Source organism: Syngnathus floridae, chromosome 3, assembly GCF_059516105.1.
Source record: "Syngnathus floridae isolate MCC-2025c chromosome 3, RoL_Sflo_1.0, whole genome shotgun sequence".
NCBI classification, from domain to species: Eukaryota; Metazoa; Chordata; class Actinopteri; order Syngnathiformes; family Syngnathidae; genus Syngnathus; species Syngnathus floridae.
Genome location: NC_142415.1, coordinates 12,834,278 through 12,861,277, shown reverse-complemented (window position 1 = coordinate 12,861,277; position 27,000 = coordinate 12,834,278). Strand labels below are relative to the sequence as shown.

Below are 27,000 nucleotides of genomic sequence, written 5' to 3'. Positions count from 1 at the left end.
AATTCTCAGTGGTACCAAAAACCTTTTATCATCGAAAAATACATGAGTCGCTTTGATAATTGTTAAATGATGTAAACGGGACAATCAAAATTAAGAATAAAGTTTAAGTGTACTATATAGCCATTACAATTGTAATGTTAACATGTAATGTACCACAAAACGTGAAGCTCCTTAGAATGGGTTCATCTGTGCCAGAGATTAATGATCAGGCCAATAAATTGTATGCGTCCATGTACTCTCATTGCTTTTTGTTGCATTTATTGAGTTTTCCGACTGAGTGGTCCCTGAACGCACCTGGGTACTCCAGCTCACCATAAATTGTGCATTGAGGGAGGATTCATGGTATGTCAAAAGGACAGATGAACAAAAAGAACAGCTACCGTACGCCATGTGCGTTGTGAGTTTTGTCAAGAAAATCACCCTACTCCACATTAAACTTCAGAAAACCTATCGGGTATCACTGTAATGTATTAGCCTGGACTGTTCTGTTTCACAAGTGTTGTAATTAGTAAAATATTTTTCTTCGTTTTAATGAAACTGATATTGTGTAATATCTAAAGCTGCATATAGAGTATTTATTTTGTTTCATGTTCATGCTCCAATTACAAATAAAGCAGAATCCAATGATTCAGTACTTGAGTAGTCCCCAATACTGATTATTTAAGCAATTAGTTGCGGGCCACTTATCCCTTTTACACGAGTCATGGAAACGGTGCCAGAGTTGTAAATAGGAAAATATAAAAGTGTAGTAGTAATCAACACAAATCAGAAGGCATCTCCTCGAATATCCGAGGATATCCAAACGCACCAGCACCTGACTTGCGTCTCGAGCGCCCCCTAGTAGGCCTACAAAATAAATTCTCATTCTGATGACGTCACCGGTAGAGTTGTCATGGCGTCTTTTGGACCGAATCTACTGCTGCAATTTAGCTAGAATCTGTCGACAGTCGCTCAATCGAAATGGAGAAAAATGCAGACGTGCATCGAGACACCGTCGGGAGCGACACCATCGGGGCGGGCACCGGCGACGCTCTTGCAGCGGGAGGTGGGAAAGGAGCGGCGCAGAAAAGCACAAATAGTGAGGCTCGCCTCAGTACTTTGCTGGATAAAGATCGCTGTAATAACAGCACCGCTGAGGAGTCTAGCACCCTTCACGTCAACCCCGGCGCGTGCAGGTGTGATATAGCCGAGGTCCTGGAAGTCCTGGCCGACCAGGGGGCGAGGAATAACGCCGAGTCGAGGGACTCGCGGTCTGGAGAGCAGCAGATCAGTAACGGGATGGGGTTGGATCCTGATAAGGAGGGTGGTGCCTCAAAGTTAGTAAACAACCAAACCGACGGGCCGTGCTCAGGTGCGGACGAGAAGGAAAGCGAACCGACCAAACTTGCAAAACCTACCCATCTATGCCCGGGTAGGACGATCCCAGAGGACTTGAGCGCCCCGCACGCCTTATCTGAGGGGCTGGCGAGCGGCAGCGACCTGGACCCGGACGCCAGCCTCGGGGGTTGCGAGTCCCGAAGCCTGGACTCACTGGACGAGTCATTTTCCAAGCTCAACTCGTGCCCCAGTTCGGACTTGAACAGCGAGGGCCTGGAGGAGCGAGGGCTGGCCCTGGCCCTGCAGGGCGAATTCGGCCTGGATGGCATCAAGGCGACGTGCGCCAAGGACCGCGCGGCCGGCCAGTCGATCTACCACATCAAATGGATCAAGTGGAGGGAGGAGAACACGCCGATCATCACCCAGAACGAGAACGGCCCCTGCCCGCTGCTTGCCATCATGAACGTCCTTCTGCTTGCCTGGAAGGTAAAATATGCACCTAGAGGTGTTATTCCTAAAAAAAAACAATTAACATTGTAAGCCACTTTAATAGGCAGGGTTTAAGCATCACTGCATGAATTTAGGAAAACGAGCTGATGATTCAATTAAATGTATTGTACACAAAATTACAAATGTTGTACTAAAAAGTTAAATACAACGGAATTCTACCTTAGGCAGTGGTTTCTTTCCAGCCATCTTTATACTGCATTATCTTGTTGAGGGTCATGTTGAGTTGGGGCCAGCTGACTTCAGGTGAAAGGGTCAAAAAATGGATGCCTATTGTTTACAAACATTATGAAATATTCTAGTATCGTCTATTTTATGTCACGTTCTTACAGCACGTGCTAAACTAAAATGTTACAAAAAATTGATAAAAAGTAAATACGACTGCATAATACGTTCTGCCATCTAGTGGAAGAGTTCTGCCTGTCACAAGATAGACGAACAATGTTACGTTATTTGTAAATAATAGCTTTTGCACCTTGCCAGCAACCCTAATGAGACCAAGCAGTTTAAAAAATGTTTACACCTCTGTTTTATACCATACCCGACATAGTTGCTTTGCATCTCTCTGTCACAGGTTAAGATGCCGCCGATGATGGAGATTATTACAGCCGAGCAACTGATGGAATATCTTGGTGAGTGTTCCTCTTTGAGCATTTAAATGTAATTAATAAACTTGGCTTGACTTGGCCATACTGAGCAATCTTTGTGTGGCCCTGCAGGAGACTACATCCTGGAAACTAAACCCAAAGAGATCTCTGAGGCCCAGCGACTAAATTATGAACAGGTAAGTCTTTACTACGGTACTTGATCAATGCACAGCGTGACTAATGAATAATGCAATAGTGTACCTTGGAGAACAACAAGAAACTAAGCTCTACAATAGCCTTTTTTTGACAGTGTAGAGATGAGGATGTTCTTGACTGCAACCATTTACGCAGAGTAAAGCTTAGTTCTTTCTACATGACTCTGTATTACATAAGATGCGTCTTTGGAGACTGCGAACAACAGAGGTCAGGGGTGTGTGCTGTCGCTGGCAATGGCGGTAAATGCTTAGAGACGCACGGCTGGGTTCAGCCTCTGGCTATTACCGAGGTTTGCTTTGTGTGTTTTTGTGTGTGCGGTTCACCATGCGAGAGGCGCTCGGGTTGGAGATAGAGCTCCACTTTGCTTCCTCTGCTTCCTCCCATCTCCTGTGGGCTGCCTACGTTGCGGCCTGTCCTTGCTCCAGCAGCACATCTGTGGATGATTTGAAGCCACGTTTTAAAAGCGAGGAGAAGTTTTTGGCGGCTCGCTGATGCTCAGTTTTTCAGTGGCACCGGCTTTCTAAATTTAAGCGGGGCTGAAATGCAACTTCTTAAATAAATCAGCGGCGTCTTTAGGGAGGGGCTCGAGTTTTGCATTGCACAGTAATTATGGCAAGCTAATCCTAGACTCTGGCCTGGGAGCTCTAATGCATGAAGGTGTCCGTTGCTGTAGACGAGCTCAGGTCTGAGGGTGTGAATAATCATTTGTTCTCTCCATTTTCCAATATATCGTGGCTCATTATGGGCCGCCACTATATTGCAGATTTTTTAAAAAGTTTTTTTTTAATACATTTTCACAGCCCTTGCTATTCACATTTTAGTCTCGTGGCTTGCTTTTCTGTTTCGTCTAACATTCCAAATTAAAAATGACAATAACAACTGATGAACAGATTGTGAATTAGCTCATTGCATTCTGAAAGGACATTTGTTTTCATTGCATGCTGGATTGAAGCGTTCAGACCGGGACTTCACAACATTTCTATTTTTACATTCACATTCATACGTCATTTGTCACACGAGTGTATGAGGATTAAAATAGCAGTCGCTGCTCTTTAGCGGTTGTTAAATATTTACTCAGAGGAGTTGTGTAAGTGAAGGGTCCGGTGTTGCGATGTGTATTGGTCTCAGTGGAGCTGAGCTGCACCATTGCACGGCAAATGTCCCATTATAAACCTCATTTTAATGGTGTCTCCTTGAGCCAGTTCTTGCTCAAACTACAGCACACTAGACGTGAAGGGCCGCAATGTGTCCCATGGGGATTCCTCCAGTTGTTCAACCAAATAACCAGTTTCCAGTAATAGAGCAGCTCTGACACAGTCATTCTTTTAATGTGCTCTAGTCACTCTCCTACTGCTCGGAATTGTCTTACTAATGAGTACAAAGAGTGCACCATCTTATTGACTAGGAGTGAACAACATGGAAGAATACTCAAACTGCAATAGCTCACGCGCAAATACTTTGACTTGCAGTAGTTCACTATGACACAAGTGTGGCGTAAACAAAAGATGCATTGGAGTACGATCATTTGCAAATAATGCAAAACGAAAAGGCTTTGTTGCTTTTTGTTTCATAAAAAAATATCCAATAATGTTGTGGACTGCTCAGCTTAAGCACCTAAGCATCTACTAGACATTAGTCTAAAAAAATACATAAATATTTTTTTGTTACGTCCCTCATCTATTTATGAAAAAGAGCCTAGAGAGCAACCAGACTGAAATAGTTTTTTTTTTTTTTTTCAACATTGGATCCTTTGCATTTTATCAAATGCATTCTACAATTTAAATTTGATTAATTCTTCAGCAAATGGCCGATTGAGTGTGAAACATTGGCCAATTCAAACCAGGTCATGTTGCTCATAACCCTGTGGAGCTGGGATCCATCACAAGCCAAGATAAGTGCAAGTGATGCGACGCTAATGTCATCTGCTTGTGCTCATCTATGTTGAATGGACCAGATGTGGTCCATTATAAAACTTCCGCTAATCCCGATGTCTGTAAAGATCGTGAGCGTCCTAATCCGCACACTCTCAAATGTGTCCGATTAAGGATTTCCACCTCAACACTACATACAGTACGCATAAAATTTGATTTTATTTTAGATCAATTTTTCCCTTCTTCCAGAGAAATAATATAGATTTATATCTTTGTATAATATAGATTTGTATCTATTCTGTCCAGATAACTAAACATAGTCAATTGCAATAATGTGGTTGCGCAAGTCTGCACACCCGTTTATAACTGGAATACAGCTGTATTCAGAATTAACTAATCATATGTTAAAATAGACTCCTGCTACCATTTGAAGTGCTTCTAGTCTGATTAATCCCAAATACAGTTATGATGTTCTAGTTGGTTTTCCTGACATTTTTTTTTTTTTTCCACTTTCGATGAAAAAGCTAGTTTTTATTTTTTGCTAACGTTGACTGTGGTTGTTAACTGTTTTTGTTGCCCTTTATTGAATAAACATTTTGGTACCTAAGCATGACTATCTCCGAAAAGGGCTTTTGGATTTGGCTCTTGTTTCTGATCCAATTTGTACAGTCCAGTGTATTTGGCTTACCTTGTTTCCTCCCAGCGGTGTAATGAAAACGTTGAAGCGCTCAGATGTCAGTCATAACTGAGATGTAGGCCTCAGCTGCAGGGCTTATCCTGAGTCCAGACTTAAATGGCAACGTGGCTTGCAGCCAGCAGGGAGACGCTTTAGGGCTGAATGCAAGAATGGGTCGGACTCGGATTCATCAGGTTCCGTGTGGGCGCCTGCCGCTTGCTCTTCATACTCCTACAGAACAAGGTGTGTGCGTGAGTAACAATGAAAGTCACCGCTTAATGCTCACCTTCTCAAACATGTGGGTGTTTTTCAAAAAGATAGTAGGTTGTTCATTCCATGCCTTTTTACTTCTGCCAAGTACAAAAACTACAGTTCCGATAATACGTGCCTTCACTTTAAAGCCATCCAATTACAGCTGCTACAATCAAAAGTTTAAAAGACAAATTAACTTCTTTACTCCCTTGATTATCTTAGCAGTTCAGCGTTATTTTGTTTGTACAGTAAGTAGCTGCAAGACTTAGAGAAATGTATTTTGTATGATTTCCTATTTAACACAGATGGAACATGCAGGCATTACACAAAGATAAGTCAGTGATCAAATCATTTGATCATGTCTTATAAGCTTGTCTCTTTTCGTCTTCCGGCTTCAATTTTCTCTAATGATCATCCTGTTGATTTGCTTGGCTGAATGGCTCAACAGCCATCATCATTGACATTATCATGTCACATGTATGTCATCACATGGTCAAACCGGACAGACCCGACCGAGGAAGAGAGGCTGTGCTATGGCTGAAAGCAATAACCGCCAAGCAGCTAATGGTTTCTTGTAAAGATAGAAAAATCAATGGGCTGTTATCCTGTCAGTGTGCAAGCTAGAATGTGCACTGCTCATATTGGATGCTATTCATGTCTGTTAAAAAAAAAAAGTATTTTCATGGGTTTACCGTAATCTCCATCTATTCATGAATTCACCTTTTTGTGTTTTTTAATTTCCTACGGGTGTCAAAATTAATCGATTAATTGAAAACTAATTGATCATCAAATTCATTGAAAACTATTTTAATACTCGAGTTAACATTTAGAGCCACTGTTTAACTCAAAATAGGACATTTACAAACACATTTTACACCCCCCACCTTTCTTTTTTTCTTCCTCTTAGAACATGAGCGACGCCATGGCAGTGTTGCACAAGCTCCAGACAGGCCTGGATGTGAATGTGAAGTTCACAGGCGTGCGAGTTTTCGAGTACACTCCAGAATGCATTGTTTTCGATCTGCTGGATATCCCTCTCTACCACGGCTGGCTAGTGGACCCTCAGGTACGGCTGGCTCATTCACAATAGTGGAAATGAGCTAGAATAATTGTGCCATTTCATACTAGTCAGGTTGCTTGTTTCAACTCTGCATTTTTTTGTCATGACTAATAGCTTTGCATCAGTTCTTGGCAACTGTTCTTTCTCCACAATGTCTATCTTCATTTGCAGATGTGCGACATTGTCAAGGCAGTGGGCAACTGCAGCTACAACCAGCTGGTGGAGAAGATAATATCCTGTAAACAGTCAGACAACAGTGAGCTGGCAGGCGAAGGTCAATACATCTCTCTGGGCTCTCCTTGTACTTCTTCCCCGCTTGTCCTACACTGCAATACCTACCACCCATATGTTGAAGTGAGGGGAGGAGCTTCTGTTAATCAGCCGCATTGCTGTTTAATAGCAAAGCAGTTTTTGCTACTTGGCAGTAATAGGGTAACTTATAGTTCATGTATTGCTTCACAAATACAAAACAACGCTGGGGCATAACTGGGAGACAGATAACATCAGTTCATTGGGAGGCACATTCTTCTGCAGTGCATATTTCTAATGGACTCACCTTTGTAAAGCCACTTGACACAAACCACTGGCCAAATCAAAGCGAGACAGACGCAAGTGTGGCGCCACACTGGTGACCCACTTAGACAAGTCATGCTTTCCTCGCTGGGACACTTGTCATGTGAGATTGTGATGCCATCTTCTTTAGGTATACAGTACCTGTGCAAAAGAATCACATATTTGCAAAGAGTTAGTCTCAAATCTTCAAATGAGTCATTCTTGGCAGAGGATAAAGAATATATGCCTTGTATATCATCTGCCCACATGTTTTGCTACCTCATTTTGCTTAATAGGTTAAAACCGTCACATAGATGCTATTAGTTAGCCTGTCAATGACAATTCTCATTACGTTAGCCAGCAGACTTGCAAAGTAATGTGGTTGTTTGACATAAAAAAATGTAATGCTTTGATTTGTGTTTAGTTTGGCGGTTAACTGCAACTAGGGGTGGCAGTTGAGTTCAGTGTTGTCATATAGTGCTAGTATACATTTTTTTGCTTGCAAGTCAAGCAAAAAAATAGGCTGAATGACAGTGAACCATTTATTTAAGCCATACTTAAAATGTAATGTATTCCCATTTAAGGTCAGCCAAGAGCCAGTCTTCAAAAAAAAAGTACTTTTTGCATAATCCTGCTCACAAATTAGGAAAGATCAATGAAAAGCTTACCTTCTTAGCACAGCTAAAAATAAATGATATACGTATTTATATATTTGAAAGGAATACCTCCCTGACAGTGTCAATCATATATGATCATCACAGAAAGTTGAATTAGCTTAGGCACTGCTGCAGTTTTTTGGGGGGAAATGCTTTGCAGATTATGGCCCATGTTCATAAATCAGTTCGGAGGGTGTTAGGATTGTAGATTTGATTGAAGCATTGATATTATGTTTTACTTTGCTAAAAATTGCAATCTTGTTTCTGCACCTGTGTGTGGCAGGCATTGTGGCAGAGCAGTTCCTGAGCAGCACAGCCACTCAGCTCACATACCATGGCCTGTGTGAGCTCACATCCACCGTGGAGGAGGGTGAACTCTGCGTCTTTTTCAGGAACAACCACTTCAGCACCATGATTAAATACAAGGTAAATCACAATAAGTACAGACTAGCATCTATCCATCCATCCATCCACTTGATGTTTTTGTTCTCCAAGTAGTAGCATCTGGAAAAAAAATGAAAATAATTACTCACATTTTCCTCTTGGTTGAAGCTCTCAGTCTGGCTTTCACTGTTTTGAAAGTGATAATTAAAAAAAGCTGTATTTTTACATGTAACAATTATGAATGGGTGTGCTTCTGCTAAGCTGAACTGCATGCAGCTGCTTGGCTATATCACCAGTGCAGCTGGAGCAGACTTTTCCTGTTATCTGCAGGAGGGGAAGTGACTTTTTTTCCTCTATATTTTGAACTCTTCACTACCACACATTGGCACTGCCAATGCAGGCAAAGCTTTTGTGTGTTATCTTAAAAAAAAAAAGAAAACATGTGTAACTTGTGCCTCAGCTCAATGAACTGGCCAGGCATTTTCAGGCGGCTGTTTCACTTCATTTGTAGACTGGTGCCATCAGATATTGTGCGGTCACACTGGACCAATGAAACTCCAAAAAAAACATACCTAGTTCGTACGTTGAAAAACTCCCAAGCTGAGTCACTCAACAAACCGGTGCATTTGTTTCCTGTGCATGTTTTATCTCCAGGGTCAACTATACCTACTGGTGACCGATCAAGGTTTCCTGACAGAGGAGAAGGTCGTGTGGGAGAGTCTTCACAACGTGGATGGAGACGGCAATTTCTGCGATTCCGAATTCCGGTTAAGGCCTCCGTCAGACCCGGAGACGGTGTACCGAGGACAGCAGGATCAGATAGACCAGGTCTGAGCACTGATGCAGGCAAGGCCAGCAGAACCGGAATTTTACTTCTCCTGCAACCAGGATGTTCTTGTTACGCCATCAAAAACTGTAAAAAAAACAAAACATAACACAGATCAATCTCGTAGAATATGATTAGGAAGCTACATGACTATGTTCTGTTCGGCATAATTGTTTAGTGGTTAAGACATCTGCAGTCCCTCTGGCAGACATAGGATACAGTCCTGCTCCAAGCCTTGACAATGTGGGGCTAAAATAACAAATGGAAATGTAGTTGCCACTTCCCAAATTCAACTGCACGCTTGTCGAAAATTCTCAATAATAGATGAGTTATAATTTGACGCCCCCCTTCCATAGTCCTACTGCAAGCCCTAAAATCCCCAACCAATATACCAAAGCTTCTCAGTGGCCCCTTAATTATTCATCAGGCTTTTGTCTCCTCTGCAGTTTTGCTGTTTTCAAAGCCATCTGTTTCAAACAGAACTTGCTGACAAATTCTCGACTCAGACAATAGCTCGCGCAGACTTTATAGATGACTTGTTTACTCAGACAGGCCTGGTTTGAGGGGGGAAAATCAATTTCTGAAGGTATAATCAACACCTTTAGATTAGAGCAAGCACTAATGAGACCCACGGTACAATTAGGTTGTTTACACCAAGATTGTAACCAAGAGGGAAGAGAATATGTCGTACGTTAAACGTCAAGTGCAGCTGGACAACCTAATGAGATCCAAACGGGAGCTATATCAGTATTGTGTAATGTGTATTGTTTTGAGTGTAGTGTGCGGGGAAGGGCACTGCATCATACTGAGAGCTGCCTAATTGAATCGTTAATCTAGGTCAGTGGTTCTGAAATTCTTTACAAACAAAACCTTGGCTCTTTAAGTAACACTATTTGAACTAAATGATTTAATAACCAACAAAACAAAACTCAGTTTAAATGCACTTACAACAAAATTGTGTATATGCAACTTTACTCTTACTCTATAATGGTTTAATTTTTTCCATCGCCCGAGTAATTCAATACACTTGCTTCTTAAATTAACTTTCCTCATTGAAAGGAATAAAAATGTCATTATTCTGTTTCAGAAGCTCTTAAAAAAAGTTATTCTAAGGCAGTTTAATTTGGTTTCCATTTCAATCAATATTGTGCTGCTTCTCCTGGCAACTTGGGGCAGAAAAATAAAGACCTATGGAAAGATACGTACACATCATCGGTCAAAATTACCCCATTAGCCGCTTCATCATTCTTTGCGGATGATAAAAAATATCTCTCCTCTAATATTTGTCATCTGTATACAACATAAACAATAAATAAAAATTGTAGTATACCGCAATACATGTTTGGCAATAAACAGTTCAAAAAGATTAAAAGCAAATTTACATATTGCGTGTTGTGATTTAACCTCATGCTTGTGCGCGTCAGGACTACCTGATGGCGCTATCACTACAGCAGGAGCAGCAGAGTCAGGATCTGCAATGGGAGCAGTTGCCTGCAATCAGCGACCTGGAGCTGGCCAAGAAGCTGCAGGAGGAGGAGGACCGCCGAGCATCGCAGTACTATCAGGAACAGGAGCAAGAGCAGGCAGCGGCGGCGCAGGCGCAGGTGTGTGTATGCGTGATTTTTTTTCGCAGGCAGGATAAGTGGCTCGAGGCAGATGAAAACGAGTCAGAGGCAGGTGCTTAAGGGCTTCACTGCACCCCAGTGAAGAGTGTAAAATCTGGGCCTGTTTACTTGAGCACAAAGTTCTTATTCTGTAACACAGGTTTATTGTACTTTGGGCCGTCTAGTGGAAGAGCAGGGAATTATTCTGTCTGACATATTGTTTGTTATTCATTGAATCAAGACTACCGTATTTTCCGGACTATAATCCGCACTGGACTATAAGGCGCTCCTTCAATGAATGGCCCCTTTTAAAACTTTGTCTTTATATAAGGCGCACCGGACTATAAGGCGCACCATTAATGCATCATGTCAGATTTTTAATCTAAATCAAATCATTCTCCATTTTATCTTTTTTATTTCAACTTCAGACGCAACAAATTACTTTATAATTACAAAATAATGATCCATAGTCTTTTTGATTCATGATTCATAGTCTTCAGCGGGCCACTTATGATTGATTTCATGACACAATGCTTCGGGCCAGTTTAAATTTAGGAATTTGGTCCATATATAAGGCGCACCGGACTATAAGGCGCACTGTCGGCTTTTGAGAAAATTTTTGGTTTTTAGGTGCGCCTTATAGTCCGGAAAATACGGTAATTTCTGTCAGTCAGTTAGTGGAATATTTTACATTTACAGCAAGTATTGAGAATAACGATGTTTCTCAAAGTGTGTGTCGTATAGAAAATGGTTGGATGATACCTGTGGTTGTGCGTGTGCTGCAGGCTCAGCAGGAGGCTGCAGAGAGAGACGAGGCGGACAGAGGGGCAGCGGGAGTCGATGGTCCCGCAGCTGGCGCTGAGACGGTCGCAGCAGCGGCTGCCGCTGGCCAAGCCACGGCCAGCCCAGGAAAACAGTCGTCTAGCGGAGAGCGCAAGGCCAAGAAGGAAGCCAAGGAGAAAGACAAATGTGTCATTTTGTAACGTCAAGCGAGCGTATGGCAAGCCGTTTGACCTTCTTGCCCATATGCGTCATATTCAGTCCTTGCGCTAGTAACCAGTGAGACAATTTAGGAGCCCACAGTGGTCAAACGGCTTTCCATGAATCCATGTGAGCATTTGTTCAACGCTGCCAAATAGTCTCACTAGTTGATGGGCCTTGGATATGAAGGATATGGACTAAATGCTCAATGGGTTTGCCATACGTGAGTGTTTTTGGCGAAGGAAGGAGACACACTAGGAGACGCTCACAAGAGGATTTGCTTCCCAAACCACTGGTGCCTGCTAGCCTCCATCCTCAGCGGACCACAACGCGCCCCCGCCTCTCCCCCCATGGGATCTTTTGTCAGCGGAACTTTGTTACCAATTGCCATACTGCATTATATTGGTCACAAAGGCAATCTTTTTTAAGGAAAAGACATCATTTCCGGAAACTAAACGTCACTCATGTTCTCGTTACAGCAAACCTTTGAACTTGTCTTGTTTTTTTTGTTTTTTGTTACAGTTCATTTGCTTTATGTAAGTAAGCTTGTTGATGCCAACATTTATTTCTTAATGTTGCCAGTTTACTTTTTACACTAAAAAGCGTGGAAAGCAATTTGAATATTGCATTCTACTACACTGCAATGTCGATTTGAATTTGATTAATTGTTCACACCTACCATGTACTAGTTCACACTTGATTCTCACTAGTAAGCCAATTCAGTGCGCTAATAAAATGAGTCTCACTAGAATTTGATTTTTTCCACTGCTAGAGTCACTTCTGGCCTACAAGTATGCAAACAAGCATGACTAGTAAATTAATGTGCTGCGCTAGTAATGCCGCTAGGCATGTGTTACGCACTAGTAGCCAGCTGCACACTAGGAGGAAAACTGTTACGAGTGAGGCAAAACTGTGCATTGGTTGACAAATGTGTGCTACCAGTGACATAAAATGTACTTGATAACATCTCGTGCTTCACGTAGTCTTAGTAGGACAGATATCAACTAGTGCACAGGTTTGTCTCAACAGCAATTCACAACTGTCTATGTTGTAGTTGCAGGCAGGAATGTCATATAACGTCGAAGTGCTCATTTGACTATTCAGCTGATTTGTCTTAACTGTGAGAACTAAGAGTGGACAAGTACATGGACCTCAAGATGGCTGTCAAGTATATTGACTCAATGCTCAAACGACTTTGTAAGGGATTCTTCTCTACTAAGGACTGTTGGGCCACACGGGGAAAAATACTGCAATAAAAATAGAAATCCAAGAATTGCATGATTAAAATGGCTAAGAATGGAGTCACGATACAAATTTAAAAAATGACAGTATACAAATGAAGCTGTGATATCACGAGAATAACGTGAATATTTTAGAGAAAAAATTGCAGAATGATGTAATAATCCACAAAACAAAAAGTAATTATTTTTTTAAAATTTATTCTCGTAATTTTACTTTTTCCCCTCCCTTATTCTCATAATTATATTTCTTCTTGTACCACACAACCTTTTTCCATGCATTTCATGACTTCATTCTTGTAACATTACAACTATTTATTCCAACGTATAACTTTTTTCTCAAAACATTACGACGCCATCCTTATGATCGCTTCCTACTTGTTTTATATCTCACTGTTACATGTAAGATTACACCTATTCTTTGTCACAACTTTAATCCCTACCACTTTTTTTAAATTAAAATTATTAAATTTATTCTTGTAATATTATGGCTTAATTGTAACATTATAATTATTTATGGTCGTACTGTTCCAAATTCTTGTGAAATTCTGAGTATATTCTGATAAAATCGTAAGGGTTTCTTTGCTACTCAGTGTGGCCCAAATCCTCCTTTTGAATATTCCGGTTTGTCTGTTTTGGAAACACAATGCAGAGCTTTTGTGTGCTCACTGAAGAGGTTCTGATCCCACAACGGTGTACTTTTTTATTTTAGCACAGTTTGGCCTTACATGATTATGTGTGTCATTGCGGTCTGCTCACTTTGAATGTTGTGTATTGTCGAGTAAAGTATTCGCCCACTTTGGAGAACAGCCAAACATTTGTCACAATACTGGTTCCAGACTTTTACCTTGGTGAATAATTATCGAAATGTTTCTGTGGCGCAACCGGACGGGACGTTGGCGACTGAATGAACTCTCTATTGTCCCATTGTTGTGTCGAGGTGAAGTAGTAGAACCCTGGTCATGTAAAGCTGTAGCCAATCACATACATGTATGGAAATCCCTTTCAGCATTTAGGATACTGAACTAGTTTTGTCTCACTAGTAACATGTAGTTGACTATATGTCGGCGCTGCCCTACTAGTGTCATATAACAGTGAAATCAAATGTTACAGGTAAAGGTACGTTTGTCCTCCATAGCGCACGAGCACATCATGGATCTTAAGGTGGATATGGAAGAAATGCTGAAACGGCTTTCCATACAGGTGCATTTCGCCAAGACTGTATATATTTCTGACATGCATCTGCAAGAGGATGCTCCTGAGACCTTTTTATATCAAAACATTCCAGTCGGATGCCTTGACTCAAGAGGACAGAGGTGGGTGGGGACGGGGGTTTTTTTTTTGGTACAAGGCGCCTTATGATGTTTTTCTAGGACAAATCCAGGCGTCCGAGCAGTGTGAGACAATCCACCAACATGCCAACTACTCAGGCCTTTTTGTGAAGATATACTATGCTAGCTCTTTTTCAAGCTTTGTATGGGCGCACTTCCTCTGGCCTGCAGTCTTGTTGAACTACTCTTGCACACACGATGAAGCACGCTTGATTTGTAGACTTCACTCTAAACTAAAGCTGCTCATGCATGCGGACTACCTAAAAAGTACAATGAACCCCTGTTGTTTTTTGTGTGTGTTGGTTGAAAGTGAACCAATGAGTGAGTTGAAGAGCTTCACGTAGGGCTTTGCCATCATTTTGCTGCCAATTAACTATGTTGGTGAGGTCAGGTTTTTTTTTTAAAGTAGTGCTTTGTCACCATCTTGGTACGAAGAAACTACGTTGAAGTGAGTTCAGATTTGTGTGGAGGCATCTTGAGGGTTAGGAACTAAATGCAAGCGTGTAGTAAAGCTTTATGTTGTGCTTTACTGCCATTTTGGTGCCAATGAACTATGTTGAAGTTGAGGAGCTTTATTTAGTGAAAGAAACATTTTGCCATTATCTTGTGACGACTTAGCACTAAGGAACTATGTTGAAGTGAGTTGAGTAGCTTCAGGTAATAATTTGTTGCAATCTTGGTGTCATTGAACTGTGTTGAGGTGGATTGAGGAGCTTAACGTAGTACTTTGCCGCCATTTTCACTACATTGTTCGTCATTTACAAACCATTTGGAGGGTGTTAATTAGTCGCGGCTGAAATAGCAGGGGTTCATTGTAAACTAATACAAGCCTCTTTTCAACAGGGTTCAGCAAAATTTCCAGTATAATATAAATTGTGAAAAGTAATCTTGCCTTTGTAATAAAAAAATGACAAAAATACATATTATTCAGTTGAAAACAATACAGTGGCATAATGTAATTTATAGGTGAGTGCCAACTTATAATTGTGTTATTAATCACCTGATAGCCAATTTGATGGGGCTGTTGGTTTGTTTGGTGAGACATTTTGATAATGAAACGATGGCGGGAGTTGCTTTGGATGAGTGAGCAGCCTTTTTTTTTTTTTTTGACATCCCAGTCATCATCCCCAAACTTTCATTGTGAAGACTAATTAGTTGATAGGAAAGACTGTGTGTCAATGTGTTTATTGTTTGCCTTGTTAAAAAAAAAAAGTGAGGTCAATTCTGTAAAATGTGCATTTCGACACGTTGGAAACTAATAAGAGTAGTGGCTATCATTTGGTTTTTGATATGCACTAACAGCAAAGCAACATACCTCATTTTGTATGGATCATAAGTGTGCAAAAGGCACTGTTGTCATTTTGGGTACCTTTTAGAATATATATATAAAAAAAAAAAGACTACTGGCCAAAAGTTATCAAAACTTGGTAGCAATATTAAGCCAGCTGAACTCTTAATTTATTAACATACAAAAAGGGCTGTTTTCATGTTGTGGCTGTTGGCGACTATTGCAAATTGCTACATTCAGGTTAGTTTGAACGCACTTCCAGGGGAACCGCAGCTTTGTGTTGACAGAAATGATTTAGTTCTCATTTCCATTCTTTTCATTTCCTGTTGGACCCTGAATGATGTTTTTGCAGCAAACACTTGTATCAACAACAAACTCAATTCTGCTAATTTTATCTATTTACATAAATGACCAAATAATGTATGTAGCCTTTCACATTGCAGTCACATTATGTATATGGTGGTAAATATATATTTAACTAAATGCCTTATAGACGAGGGACATTCAACCTGATTAGAATTGCCAATAAAAGCGCAATCATCACTTCAACTTCTGCTGTCATCATTTGAAATGGAAAATGAACAAAAAGTTGGCATAAACGCCAAAAGGTTGTTGAAAATGTTTTTCTAAAAATGCTCACAATATTAATTTGTCTTATGACAAAGAATATTGGTACATGGACTGAGATGGCTATCAAGGGTAGGTTATCCATTTTGAACTCATTCAACATCATCCATTCCAGTTAAAATGCATTTTCACATCTATATCTGTCAGTAGCAGTGAATATAAGCTCCACATACTAGAAGGCACCACCTTCATTGGTAGGATGGCAACATGGGACTACTGAGGCAAAAACTGCACGACATTGAAAAAAAAAATGTCTCTGTTCGAATGCAGTACATCACTCGCAGTGTAGATGTCAAGTAATTGTTTTGCCTCACTAGTATACTAGTAGTAACCACTGACCGTTGTCATACTAGTGAGGACGAACGTGAGGAAGATACAGTAAGATAATCTTCAAATGGCTTTCCAGAATATCAGATGGAAACAGTCAATGTTTTATTTCATTCACAGGTGCATTAACTGACAGTTTTGAAATGGTATGCATGTAGTCTAAATTATAATTCCATCATTTTACAAAACAGTTATGACAGCAAATCTTGTTTTGCCACATGGCAAATAATTCATAAGTGGGGGTAGGAGAGCACAAATTGCCTTAACATAAAAAAAACATAAAAATAAATGACAACTGAAGAAAAAAATAATACGTTACAGACCTATAACAATCTACAAGTTGTGCACAAAGCGGAAATGTCAGAAAAACCTTATAATGAATACTTTTATACAAAATAAAAAGTCTTTACCCCATCAACGTGTTTGTGCCACCTAAAAGATATTCTAAAAAATAAAATGCAGCAGAGGGTCCTCCTCTTTTATTGGTTCGATGTGATCAACATTAGAACTGCCGTGTTCCTTTGAAAGTCTTAAAGCTGCCTGTGCTGCCACCGCTGGGAATGGAGCTGCTGGTGATTTGGACGATGCGACTCATTCCAGATGAGTGACTGGTGAGGGGAGAAAAACTGTTAAGAATATCCACTGTTTGATGACAGTATCTACCGGTTGTCCCAAAGATTAGCCCAAATAGTACGAATTGATTTTGCATTTTCGAAATTTTCATAGCTGCCAATTTAAAGGAATTCAATATTTCTGTCAGGAACATTCCGAAGAGTGGTTTGCATCTTTTAGTATGGCTTCCAAGTGTTCTTCCAACAGTGGCGTGTAATAGCTTCATCCTTGTCCTCTGGAAGTTTGCAGCGGTGTCACTGACTGTTATCTTTGGCTGTTTCCACAACTCTCTCAATGTTGATACCCGTGGTTGATGTCTTTTGCTCAGTAGAGCAGTGGTTTCTGCTCAGTGTTTGTACAATACCTCCAATCCATTTCTTCGCTCATGGACAGCTGTTCACTCTTTGCTTGCTTAACAGCATATGCAGCTTTCACAGGTAATAGTCACGCTCTATTTCATGGATTTGACTTTTTGCACGCATTTTTGGAACATAACCATCACGATAATCAAGGGAATACTGTATTGTAAAATTCCATAAAAATATCACACTGTGCAGGATTACTACTTTCGAGTTTGCCTTTAGTTTTCCCTCGAGTTCGCCATGAGAAATTAAACAGTCTACTGCGCAAATGATTCCATTTTGGTCCAATATCCTGACAAGAGATCCTATACACTATTAGAATTCCATTTTATAATCAGATTTATCAGTTATCTGAATTTTATTCTGTCAAACATCAGAATCGTCACTGGCCTAAAAAGCCATATAAAATCTGGCATTTAGTTGCAGTTGAGGCAGTTTTTGAAGTGCTCAACAAATGAAACTGAATTGTGCATTTTCATCATGTTAGACGCTAATAAGGTACACTGACCACAGTTCACAGTGTATATATACATATATATATATATATATATATACACATATATATACACACACACATATATATATAGTGTGTGTATATATATATATATATATATATATACATACACACACACACACACACATATATAGTGTGTGTGTATATATATATACACACACACACATATATAGTGTATATATATATATACACACACAGACACACACACACACACATATATATAGTGTGTGTGTATATATATATATATATATACACACACTATATATAGGTATATACAGTACGTATACCAATATATGGAATATGTGTGTGTGTATGCGCGCACGCGCGCACGCACACACACACACAAAATCTATCCCCCTCTTCTGAAACACTTTTTGAACACAGTGTTGAGATATATGAACATGGAAATCCCAAAAATTCCACAGATTTGTCTGTTTGCTATTGTAATGCGGAAGGGACAAGCCTGTTCAAAAGACAAACTGTTTTACCCAGACGACGGCGACATCATACTGCTGCGACTGTTGCTCATCCTGCGATTGTCAGAGAAGCTGCTTCCTCCTCCGCCTCCTTGAGAAGCTGAGCCACCTTGCCATTCCTTCCTCATGCCCTGCTCCCTGCTTTGACGCTGCACCACCACTCGGCGGCCTGAGTTGAAAGCCTGCATGGAAAACCAATTGAGCGTTTATTTCCAAATACTTGACATCCAGCTAATGCACACATTTACCTCAATAGTGGCATGTGGTTGTACTACTAGTATGCTTAAGTTATCCTACTATAGTGCAGAACTAGTAATGGTAAAAATGTTGACAGTCCTTCTAGTAACACACCCAAGTCTGTTCAATAATGCATGGGCTGAACCATCTGACGAGCGAGGAATCTGGTAGACTCGTACTATATGGACTTTATCGGAATATCAAGGATGTAGAACAGTGGTTCTTAACCTGGGTTCGATCGAACCATAGGGGTTCGGTGAGTCGGTCTCAGGGGTTCGACAGAGCCTCCACTGAGGAGGTCCGAACAAACCTGATTTATTGTGTAAATTCTGATTTACCAGTATGTAATTTGTTGTGAGTTCATGCATTGTGTTGGTTTTGTTCTTTGAACATGTTCATGCATGGCTCATTTTGTGCACCAGTAAAAAACATCTATGTCTAGAAAAAAAAAAAAAAAAAAAAAAAATTCACTAACAAGGGGTTCTATGAATGCGCATATGAAACTGGTGGGGTTCGGTACCTTCAACAAGGTTAAGAACCACTGATTTATAATGACATTTATTCTACGATTGTAAGCACACCTGGTTATTCAACACGATGGCTCTTCCGCCATCTCGATCATTAAAAGATCCTCTTCCTCGGCTGGCTGAAGAACTTCCTCTAAGTGTGGGACCGGGCTCATCTCTACCAGGTCGCTCCGTGCGAATTCGCATGGGGCCGCTGCGTAAACGAATGCCATAGCAAATAAGCTGAGGTCAATACAAAAAAACCCCAAAAAAGAAACAGGTAGGGAAAAAAAAAAAGCCTTACCGTAGCTCGCCCTTGTTGGCATTCATGTCGGCGTCATCCTTCCACCCATGGCCTCCCTCCCTGGGGGAACGGGTGTGGGCCATGCCAGACATCCTGGACCCCATCGGCCGATTGTGCATTTGGATGGGCCGCCTTTCGTCTCGATCCCTGCGGTCTGTGTCGCGGAGGTCAGTGCGCGAAGGAGGAGGCTCATCCCGGCGCACCGCTTCAAAATTCTTGGGGTACCGCTCGAAGCTGGTGCCTTCTCGCTGAAGATTTAGTCGACTCTTCTTTGCTTCAGGCTCACCATCAAATCGGTTGCGCCTGGAAAAATATGAGCGAGTGAGTTGTTCTTAGTGGGTGACCATTTTGTCAGTTGCTGTCGAGTGTCGACTAAAAATGACTTTAGAGTGCCTTAGGGCTCAGCTTGTGAGCATCACATGAGCAAACCCAGAAAAAAGGTGCGCTTTGATTGGTCGGTACTTGAGCCCTTAGTGATGGGAAGAATTTTATGTCCTCCTGAAACAACTTATTGGCAACTATGGGAGTGTCTGTACTTGGACGCCTAAAACACTGTAGTTCGGTGACAACTTTTCTCGCCCTTTGTATAGCTCAAATGCCATGGATCGAAGCAAACCTGTCAAACGTGTTTGTCTGCTCAACAGCAGCCTGCGGAAAGCGGCCCCTTTGGCGGGTGTTGAAGTTGGTGAATCGGTTCTGCGGCCTGTTGAAGTTGGTGCCTTGGTTAAGACGAGCATCGGGCGCATCAGCCGAAACCTTCTTGTTGCCATTCCAGTATGGATTGTCTCGCCGACTGAAATGTGAAACAAAAATTGGGATTTACTCTTGTTGCCCCAACAAAAACATATATTTTAAAGCATTTTCTCATTCTAAACCATGCCCTTTCTCTGTAGCCTACAACAAACACAATGATGTCTCTTACAAAAAGAAACAAGTAAATGAGGAAAATCTATGTGGCATACTGGAGATGCTGCTGCTGACATAGGCTATATATTTAAAATACGATACTAAGTGTGATGGAACTGATTTCAGCATTGCTGCAGCATCAAGTCATCAAAACAATGCATTAATTGCAGAGGGTACTGACCCATGTTCTACATCACGGCCTCTTTTAAGGTTTCTCTTTTCTTGCTCATAACGGAGGTGCTCCTGCTGTCGTCTGAGCTCTTGTTGGCGTGCAATGTGTTCTGCCTCTTTCCGCCGCTCCTGAAACAAATTGCACATGTCAGAAACAAATAATTTCAAAACTGATTCTTTATAATTCTTTTTACCCAAATTTCTTTCAGTCTGTGTACGTACTTGTTCTATTCGGATTCTCTCCCTCTCAAGCTTCTCCCTCTCAAAGCGCTCCCTCTCCAGCTTTTGCCTTTCCATCTCCAGTCTCTGGCGTTCACGGAAGAGGTTCTCCCGCTCTTCACACTCACGATCACGGCGTGCCTGTTCCATCATTTCGCGGTGCCTTAAAAAATTCAGTATGAACAACTAAATTTCCTACTGAAACCATACAACATAATATGCAATGTCAAGTTCTGCTTGCAAACTAAAAACTGCAACCTACAACCAACATTTACGTCAATTTTCATCCACCTACCTGCGCATCTCTGTAGCCCGACGAGTACGCTCCATCCGTTCACGCATACTCTGCTCCTTTATCTTCGCAAAAGGAACAAAGCCGCCCTCCTTGTTGACAAACCGTTGTTTGTTTTTAAACATCTCCAGCTGCAGGGGGAAAAGTAAAATTACATTGATGAACTACCCTACTGACAAATTAAAAGAAAAGAAATAGTGACAAAACATTTAAAAACCTCTTCAGGGGGTATCAGCCATTTGGGACGTCTTTGCATGGGCATAGGAGCAAAAGGCTGGAACAAACAAAACAGAAGTACATAAGTACGATAAAGTGTGGGTGCAAAAGAAAGCAGGTTGTTTTGCCTGCAGTGTGAACCTTGCCTGGGTCAATGTCTTACCTTATCAAAATATCTTGTTTTCCTAAAAGGTTTTGTTTTTATAAAATTTGACTTTCCTTTGGTCTGATCTCCCTCCACCGCACCGCCTGGACTCTTTGACCCTGAACAGAAAAAACAATCTGTTAAACTGAATTAAATGTATAAAAAAACATACAAGTAAAACATACGTCCACAAGATCTGTCATCTCTTTTTGAAGAACTTTGGGATGAATTTGAAGTACTGGTATCACATTTACCACTTTTGGTGTCCTTGGATAAATCTTTGTCCTTTTCTCCAGATTTGTCATCTTTTTTGTGAGGTTGTTGTGATCTAAATGGAAGGGGGTCACATTTAAGTCATAATATCGGTAAGACAGTCCTTTTACTATTTTATTTGCACCCACTTGCTAGACAACTTTGTCCCTGCAGAATTGCGCTTTTCACTTGATTTGCTGGTACTTTCTTTGTCATCTGATTCGGTCTTTGACGATTCTTTTTTGAAGGGGTAATTTTTGGCCTGGAAAAACAAAAAGCAGATGAATGAAAAAAAGTAGGAATGTACCCACAGACTGAGTATGAGTTAGAATACAAGTACTTTCAGTAATTCCTCACCCAGTGTAAAGAAAGACACAAAAGTTGTTTTGCATCAAGTTTAGTTGAAAACATCAACTTATAAAGAATATAGTATATGTTTAATTGGTTCAGATCGATCATATATTAAATATGGCATAGATGTATGCAAGTTTAAATACAACACAATATAAATATAAAAATATAAATTGTTAAAAACAAAAAATGCATAATAAACTCTAAACCAGAGTATTGTTATTTTCAGTTTACAATACATTGCGGCATTTTGTTTTAATAGTTGTTGCTTAAGGGGTTTATATTGTAGACTTGATGCTATTTGTTAGTCCATCCGTGGAGTTTTACATCACGAGTTCACATTAAGCTATCATCAGCTTACTCTTTCAAGACAAACCTTTTTGTTCAAATTGACCATGTGATATGACAAGCGTAAAGAGTATCAACTGTTGTGGTATCTGGGCATTGTTACGAGAACGAGGTACAAACGCATGCATTTCTAGAAAGTATTGATGTTTACTTCACTTACACATTCAACATATATTTGCTGGCCATCAAGCTCAGTGCAGTCCAGTTGGGAGATGCAACGTGTTACCTCTGCACTGGAAGACATTGTCACCAGGCCATAACACTTTGAACCGGGACTGCGGGCGTTGGTTAGGACCTTGGCACTTAAAACCTGTCAACAGATAACATTTGGATTTCAATCCTAAGTGGTGGAGAATAAAAAGACAATGCAAAATTACCTTGCCATATTTGCCAAAGAGGTTCTTCAAATCTGCTGCTTTGGTGTTGAAGGACAAGCCGCTCACCCAAATGTTATGAGAGGAGTTGATGTTGCTGCCGCTGCCGACAACTGCTTCCCACAACAAATTAGAAAAGGACAAGGTGTAAATTAAAAAATAAATGAATAAACATCAACAGAAATTAAACTTTCCAACACGCCTTACCCTTATCATCCTTTGCAGCTTTTCCATCTCTGTCTCGTGAAGAGCTACAAAGCAAATGTTGCCACAACAAACAGCAAATGAGCTTCAATAAATGAAACATTCATGCGAAGTGACGAGGGTACATCTTTTGAGGTGGGGGGAAGGGTTGAGACAAACAAAGACCTTCTGAACTTTTGCAAAAGAAAAACAATCCTGTGAACAAGGCGTAGATGTGACAATGTCTCAGGCTTCAGAGCTTTTCCAGTGGTGATGGGTCAGGTCGTAAGCCAATTAATTCCCTTGACCAATGAACTCTTCAGGTGGTTTGTGGACCTTCTCAGTGAATATAAAAAGGTGCCATCAAGGGAACTAATGCTCTCACTGATGTACATCAGCCAAAAATGGGGAAGGCTTTAACAGCGCTGGAAGAAGCAAAGTAACAGAGTAGGCCTTCTCAACTCCTGGGTACTGTCGCAAATTACCACGAAGGGAAAAATGTTTAAAAAAAAAAAAAAGAGGATTGGGATCATCTGTGAACGCGTCCCTTATGGCAAAAAAAAAAATATCTTGAAGCTACCCACAATGTTGAGTTGCTATAGAGGTGACCTTGATAGTAGTATCAAAGAACTGACATAGAAAGACAAACCTCTTTGCTTGACCAGATACCCCAGTAGATGAGGGTGCTTTCTTCCCAGAATCCTTTTCTTTATCTCCAGCTTCAGCTTTCTTTGTGACCTCTCTGTCGTCCTTTGAGGGCTCGTCCCAGGCTCCGTCATCTTCCTTACCATCTTTTTCTTCCATCTTCATGTCATCATCTGTGATCACCTCGGCAGAGGCCTCGGGCTCGTCGTTGCCCTTGTCAGCCTCTGAATCTGGAAGTTTCACATGTTTACCTGTGTCCAGAAGATCATCGCCATCAACATCTAAGGTGATGGCATCTTCATTTTGTATCGACACAGAAAGGTGATCATCCTCTGCTTCTTTCGAGGAATCCATGGCTTCGGCAGCCATCTCTTCTTCAGACTCCAATTCAGGTTCGGCCTCCCCGTCCGCCTCAGGCTCGGCTTCCTCGTCGCCCTGCGGCTCGCCCTCTGCCTGATCGTCGACTCGGGGTTCATCATTCACCCCATCGTCGACGTGCGGCTCCGGATCTGCTTCTGCCTCTTGCTCGGCATCCACCTCTGGCTCGGCATCCACCTCTGGCTCGGCATCCGTGTCAGGATTCATCACCTCGGGCTCTGAATCAGCCTTGGCGACCGTGGCTTCTGTCTCCGGTTCAACGTCAGCTTCAGCAGTAGTCTCAGCCTCGGGTTCAGGCTGAGAGAGGTTGTCCTCGTCGAGTGCAGGCTTACAATTTTCGCGTGTACCATCATCTGTATCTGTTACATCTGAGGGATTCAATAAGGATAAACATGGCAAAAACACGTTTAACATGGATATGTCACATGTTTCACCTAAAAGTAGAATAGAAAAGCACATTTCGTGTTAGTGGTCATCGAGGGCGCTGACACCACAGGAAGACACAAAACACACAATCTTCAGCGGGGATTCAGCAATCATCACTGGGGAAGGACTCCAGTTAAGCCAATTCATTGTGAATGTCTCGTTCCAGATGCCACCCAAAAGTGGGGAACCTTTCCTGGTGGGATTGAAATCAGAAAGCAAGCGGAGGGAAGTCTCAACCATCCATTCTTTACTTTCGTCGATCGCAGTGGTAAGTTGAGAAAAAAAAGTCCTCAAGTCCATCCTTTTGATGACTGTCTTTCTTTCTTGACTGTCCGATGTGTCCAGTGAGCACGAGCACAGCCGTGTGCGCAACGTGCATCTCTGTAACCAAACCGTGTCTTTGTCGAAGTCCAAGCCACGTTGAACTGTCGTGCTGCAGCTTACGACTATGTCTTCATCGGAAAGACATCCGTGCAGTTTGGCTGGACAACTGACTTGAAGAATCGATCAAGTCCTGTGACATTCCCAGTGCCGATGCATTGTTGTCTTTTCAAATGATGTAGCACGAGCCGTCACTTGCAGCCATCTCACTTGATCGCTTTAATAGCAGCGATTTCGTTCACTTGGGCTGTCCGTGACGTCGTGCCCATGATGATTTGATAGTATCAAGAGATGAATATCCTCAAAACAAATGATGATCCTCTACGTCCTCGTTTGGATCACAATCGAGGTGTCAATTAGAATGACGTCCGTTGCATCTTGTCACTGACAGTGTGACAGTTGCATTCCAGATCCATTGCAAGTGGTGTAAAACCAACAGTATACTACCTACAGACCATGTGCGTGCAACGCCTTTCCAGAGCAAAATGTGGGACATATCGATATTAAGCATGTCCATTAGTGAGAAGTGACCTAGAAAATGACGCCACTCGCAAATCAAACAAACCCGGTGTGCAAAAGATGCTTCTTGCCACCATGTGGACATGATTTGTAGAGTATTAAAACCTTACACATCATTGTGTCAGCATACATACCTTTCTCTGACTCATACTCCTCTGTTTCCTAAAAGAGAAAAGCATCACTGAGTGGATTTGGTCAAGTATGCGATAAGATTAAGATTCTTCAATAGACTTCATTTCAACAACTTTAGTTCTGCTTTCCAGAGACCGCAGCAGCAGTAAAAGTATGTCGCTTACCTCTGAAGGCGTACCATCTTCCATGGTTGTGTCCAAGTTCGAGTCCATTTTCTTTCCTAAAATGTTGAGTGCAGACATTCTAAACTGTCAATATGGTTTTAAAAGCCTCAACGCGAGTAGTACAAACAAGAGATTACCTTTGCCTCTTTTACGAGTAGATGTGCCTACAGGAGCTTGTATTTCAAAACTACTGGAGTCTGCATCTTCACTCTCGATAGCCTTGAAGTAGATAAGCATATTGGTTAACCCTGTCAAGTTCATGCTTATTTCACTTTATAGACAAAAAGTGGCTACACAATCCATGTCAGTAAAACGCTGAGCCCACCTTCAGAGACTCAAACACCCTGAACTGTTTTGTCAATGACACTTTATAAATGCCTCTTTAGCTTCATCAACGTAGAAACGCAGTGGTTAGGGCTCCACAAAAATGAAAAATTAAAGATAAGAAGGGGGTTAATCATAAGTAACTCAGAAGTACCCCATTGCAGTAAACTACACATCACGCTAAAATAACATTCACGGCAAAACTACTGTAATCACAGTAAAAATAGACAGTTAGGGCAATCTCCGAATTCGTTAAACTGAAAATCGCCACACTTGCGTTAACGGAACTGGTTATCTAACTAAAAATGACTATGAGAATGAGATAGCGCGGAGGGGAAAGGGGGGGGGGGGGCAAATGCGAATATTCCTATCTTTCACGTAAAGGCTAAAGATTCTACAGAACAAAGACAACGCTTTCCTGCGTGAGCTTTGTTTGTCCCTCAACATGAACGTAAAGCAATTGTAGTATTCTGCTTGTTTTTCCACCGCAAGAAGTTATCATTACTCGCCATTGTTCTGCATGTATTTTAAATAGAAACAAACGCAGATAATATGATGCCTTACAACACAATGACAAGGGTTTTTGCTGTTGTTCATTGTATGAAACACGGTCTCATTTTGGATGTTTAATCGCATCGGTTTGGTGCGCCTGCCTTTAGATCGGCTTAGTATCGCCTAGCTCGCAAGCTAACAATCAACTACATTGACACCATTGCATTGAACACAACATTCGCTGTCTTTACCTGCTTCAGTCTGGCAAGAAGTACACTTTTAACACCCGTGGTGTCCAAATTCCGTCGTTTGAGCTCAGATTTAAGGTCAACAACCCTTAATTCTGTTATTTTCTTCACCGCCGTGGAAATGGCTACCGACGCCATTTTAACGACTGAATTTTATTATCACGTGTGCAGCTCGAACGCGGGCAGGTTTTTCCTTACTGTTTTTAACCCCCTTCTGCAACAGTACCTCACACTGGCGTGGAGTGGAGGATCAACATGACCATGTATTTTTACTAAATCCGTCCATTCATTATGGGAGAAGAATATGAGTTGTATATATATTGAAAAATAAAACATGTTGCATTTTAGATCACATTAGGGCCAACGGCACTACTGTATTCACTGCTGTATTTTGAAGTTGGGCATTATAGTTGTACTTGGAGAGCAAAGTATTTGTAAACGGTATTGGATGTAATAAGTTTGAGAATCTGTGCTTGGAGAAAATGGTTGGATAGATAAAATAGCAGATTTATTTATAAGGTCG

At 41.3% G+C, this 27,000-nt stretch overlaps 2 protein-coding genes across 2 annotated transcripts; one reads left to right on the top strand and one right to left on the bottom strand.

Moving 5' to 3' along the window:
- Positions 1-860: 860 nt before the first annotated feature.
- Positions 861-15,895, top strand: mindy2 (MINDY lysine 48 deubiquitinase 2). The gene is made up of 9 exons (XM_088370337.1): positions 861-1,803; positions 2,399-2,456; positions 2,544-2,608; positions 6,334-6,492; positions 6,658-6,760; positions 7,978-8,120; positions 8,733-8,906; positions 10,329-10,508; positions 11,294-15,895. The coding sequence occupies exons 1-9, from the start codon at positions 961-963 to the stop codon at positions 11,489-11,491; spliced, it is 1,923 nt and encodes a 640-aa protein (XP_088226463.1). The 5' UTR covers positions 861-960; the 3' UTR covers positions 11,492-15,895.
- A 488-nt stretch (positions 15,896-16,383) lies between these two features.
- sltm (SAFB-like, transcription modulator) lies at positions 16,384-26,649 on the bottom strand. Its single transcript, XM_088370331.1, has 20 exons — positions 26,481-26,649; positions 25,551-25,632; positions 25,414-25,469; positions 25,252-25,279; positions 23,418-24,159; positions 22,793-22,836; positions 22,589-22,698; positions 22,372-22,521; positions 21,662-21,774; positions 21,446-21,588; positions 21,279-21,379; positions 21,117-21,173; positions 20,903-21,030; positions 20,611-20,770; positions 20,399-20,517; positions 19,928-20,104; positions 19,312-19,614; positions 19,083-19,221; positions 18,277-18,446; positions 16,384-16,908 (listed from the first exon to the last, which is right to left on the bottom strand). Exons 1-20 carry the CDS (start codon positions 26,613-26,615, stop codon positions 16,803-16,805), a joined length of 3,063 nt encoding a protein of 1,020 aa, XP_088226457.1. The 5' UTR covers positions 26,616-26,649; the 3' UTR covers positions 16,384-16,802.
- Positions 26,650-27,000: the final 351 nt, after the last annotated feature.

Coding starts and splice junctions, on each gene's coding strand:
- mindy2 (XM_088370337.1), top strand. CDS start 961: ATGGAGAAAAATGCAGACGTGCATCGAGACACCGTCGGGAGCGACACC. Junction 6,493..6,657: donor GCTGGCTAGTGGACCCTCAG/GTACGGCTGGCT, acceptor CTTCATTTGCAG/ATGTGCGACATTGTCAAGGC. Junction 6,761..7,977: donor CAGTGAGCTGGCAGGCGAAG/GTCAATACATCT, acceptor TGTGTGTGGCAG/GCATTGTGGCAGAGCAGTTC.
- sltm (XM_088370331.1), bottom strand. CDS start 26,615: ATGGCGTCGGTAGCCATTTCCACGGCGGTGAAGAAAATAACAGAATTA. Junction 22,522..22,588: donor TCTTTGGCAAATATGGCAAG/GTAATTTTGCAT, acceptor ATCTGTTGACAG/GTTTTAAGTGCCAAGGTCCT. Junction 21,174..21,278: donor AAACAAGATATTTTGATAAG/GTAAGACATTGA, acceptor TGTTTGTTCCAG/CCTTTTGCTCCTATGCCCAT.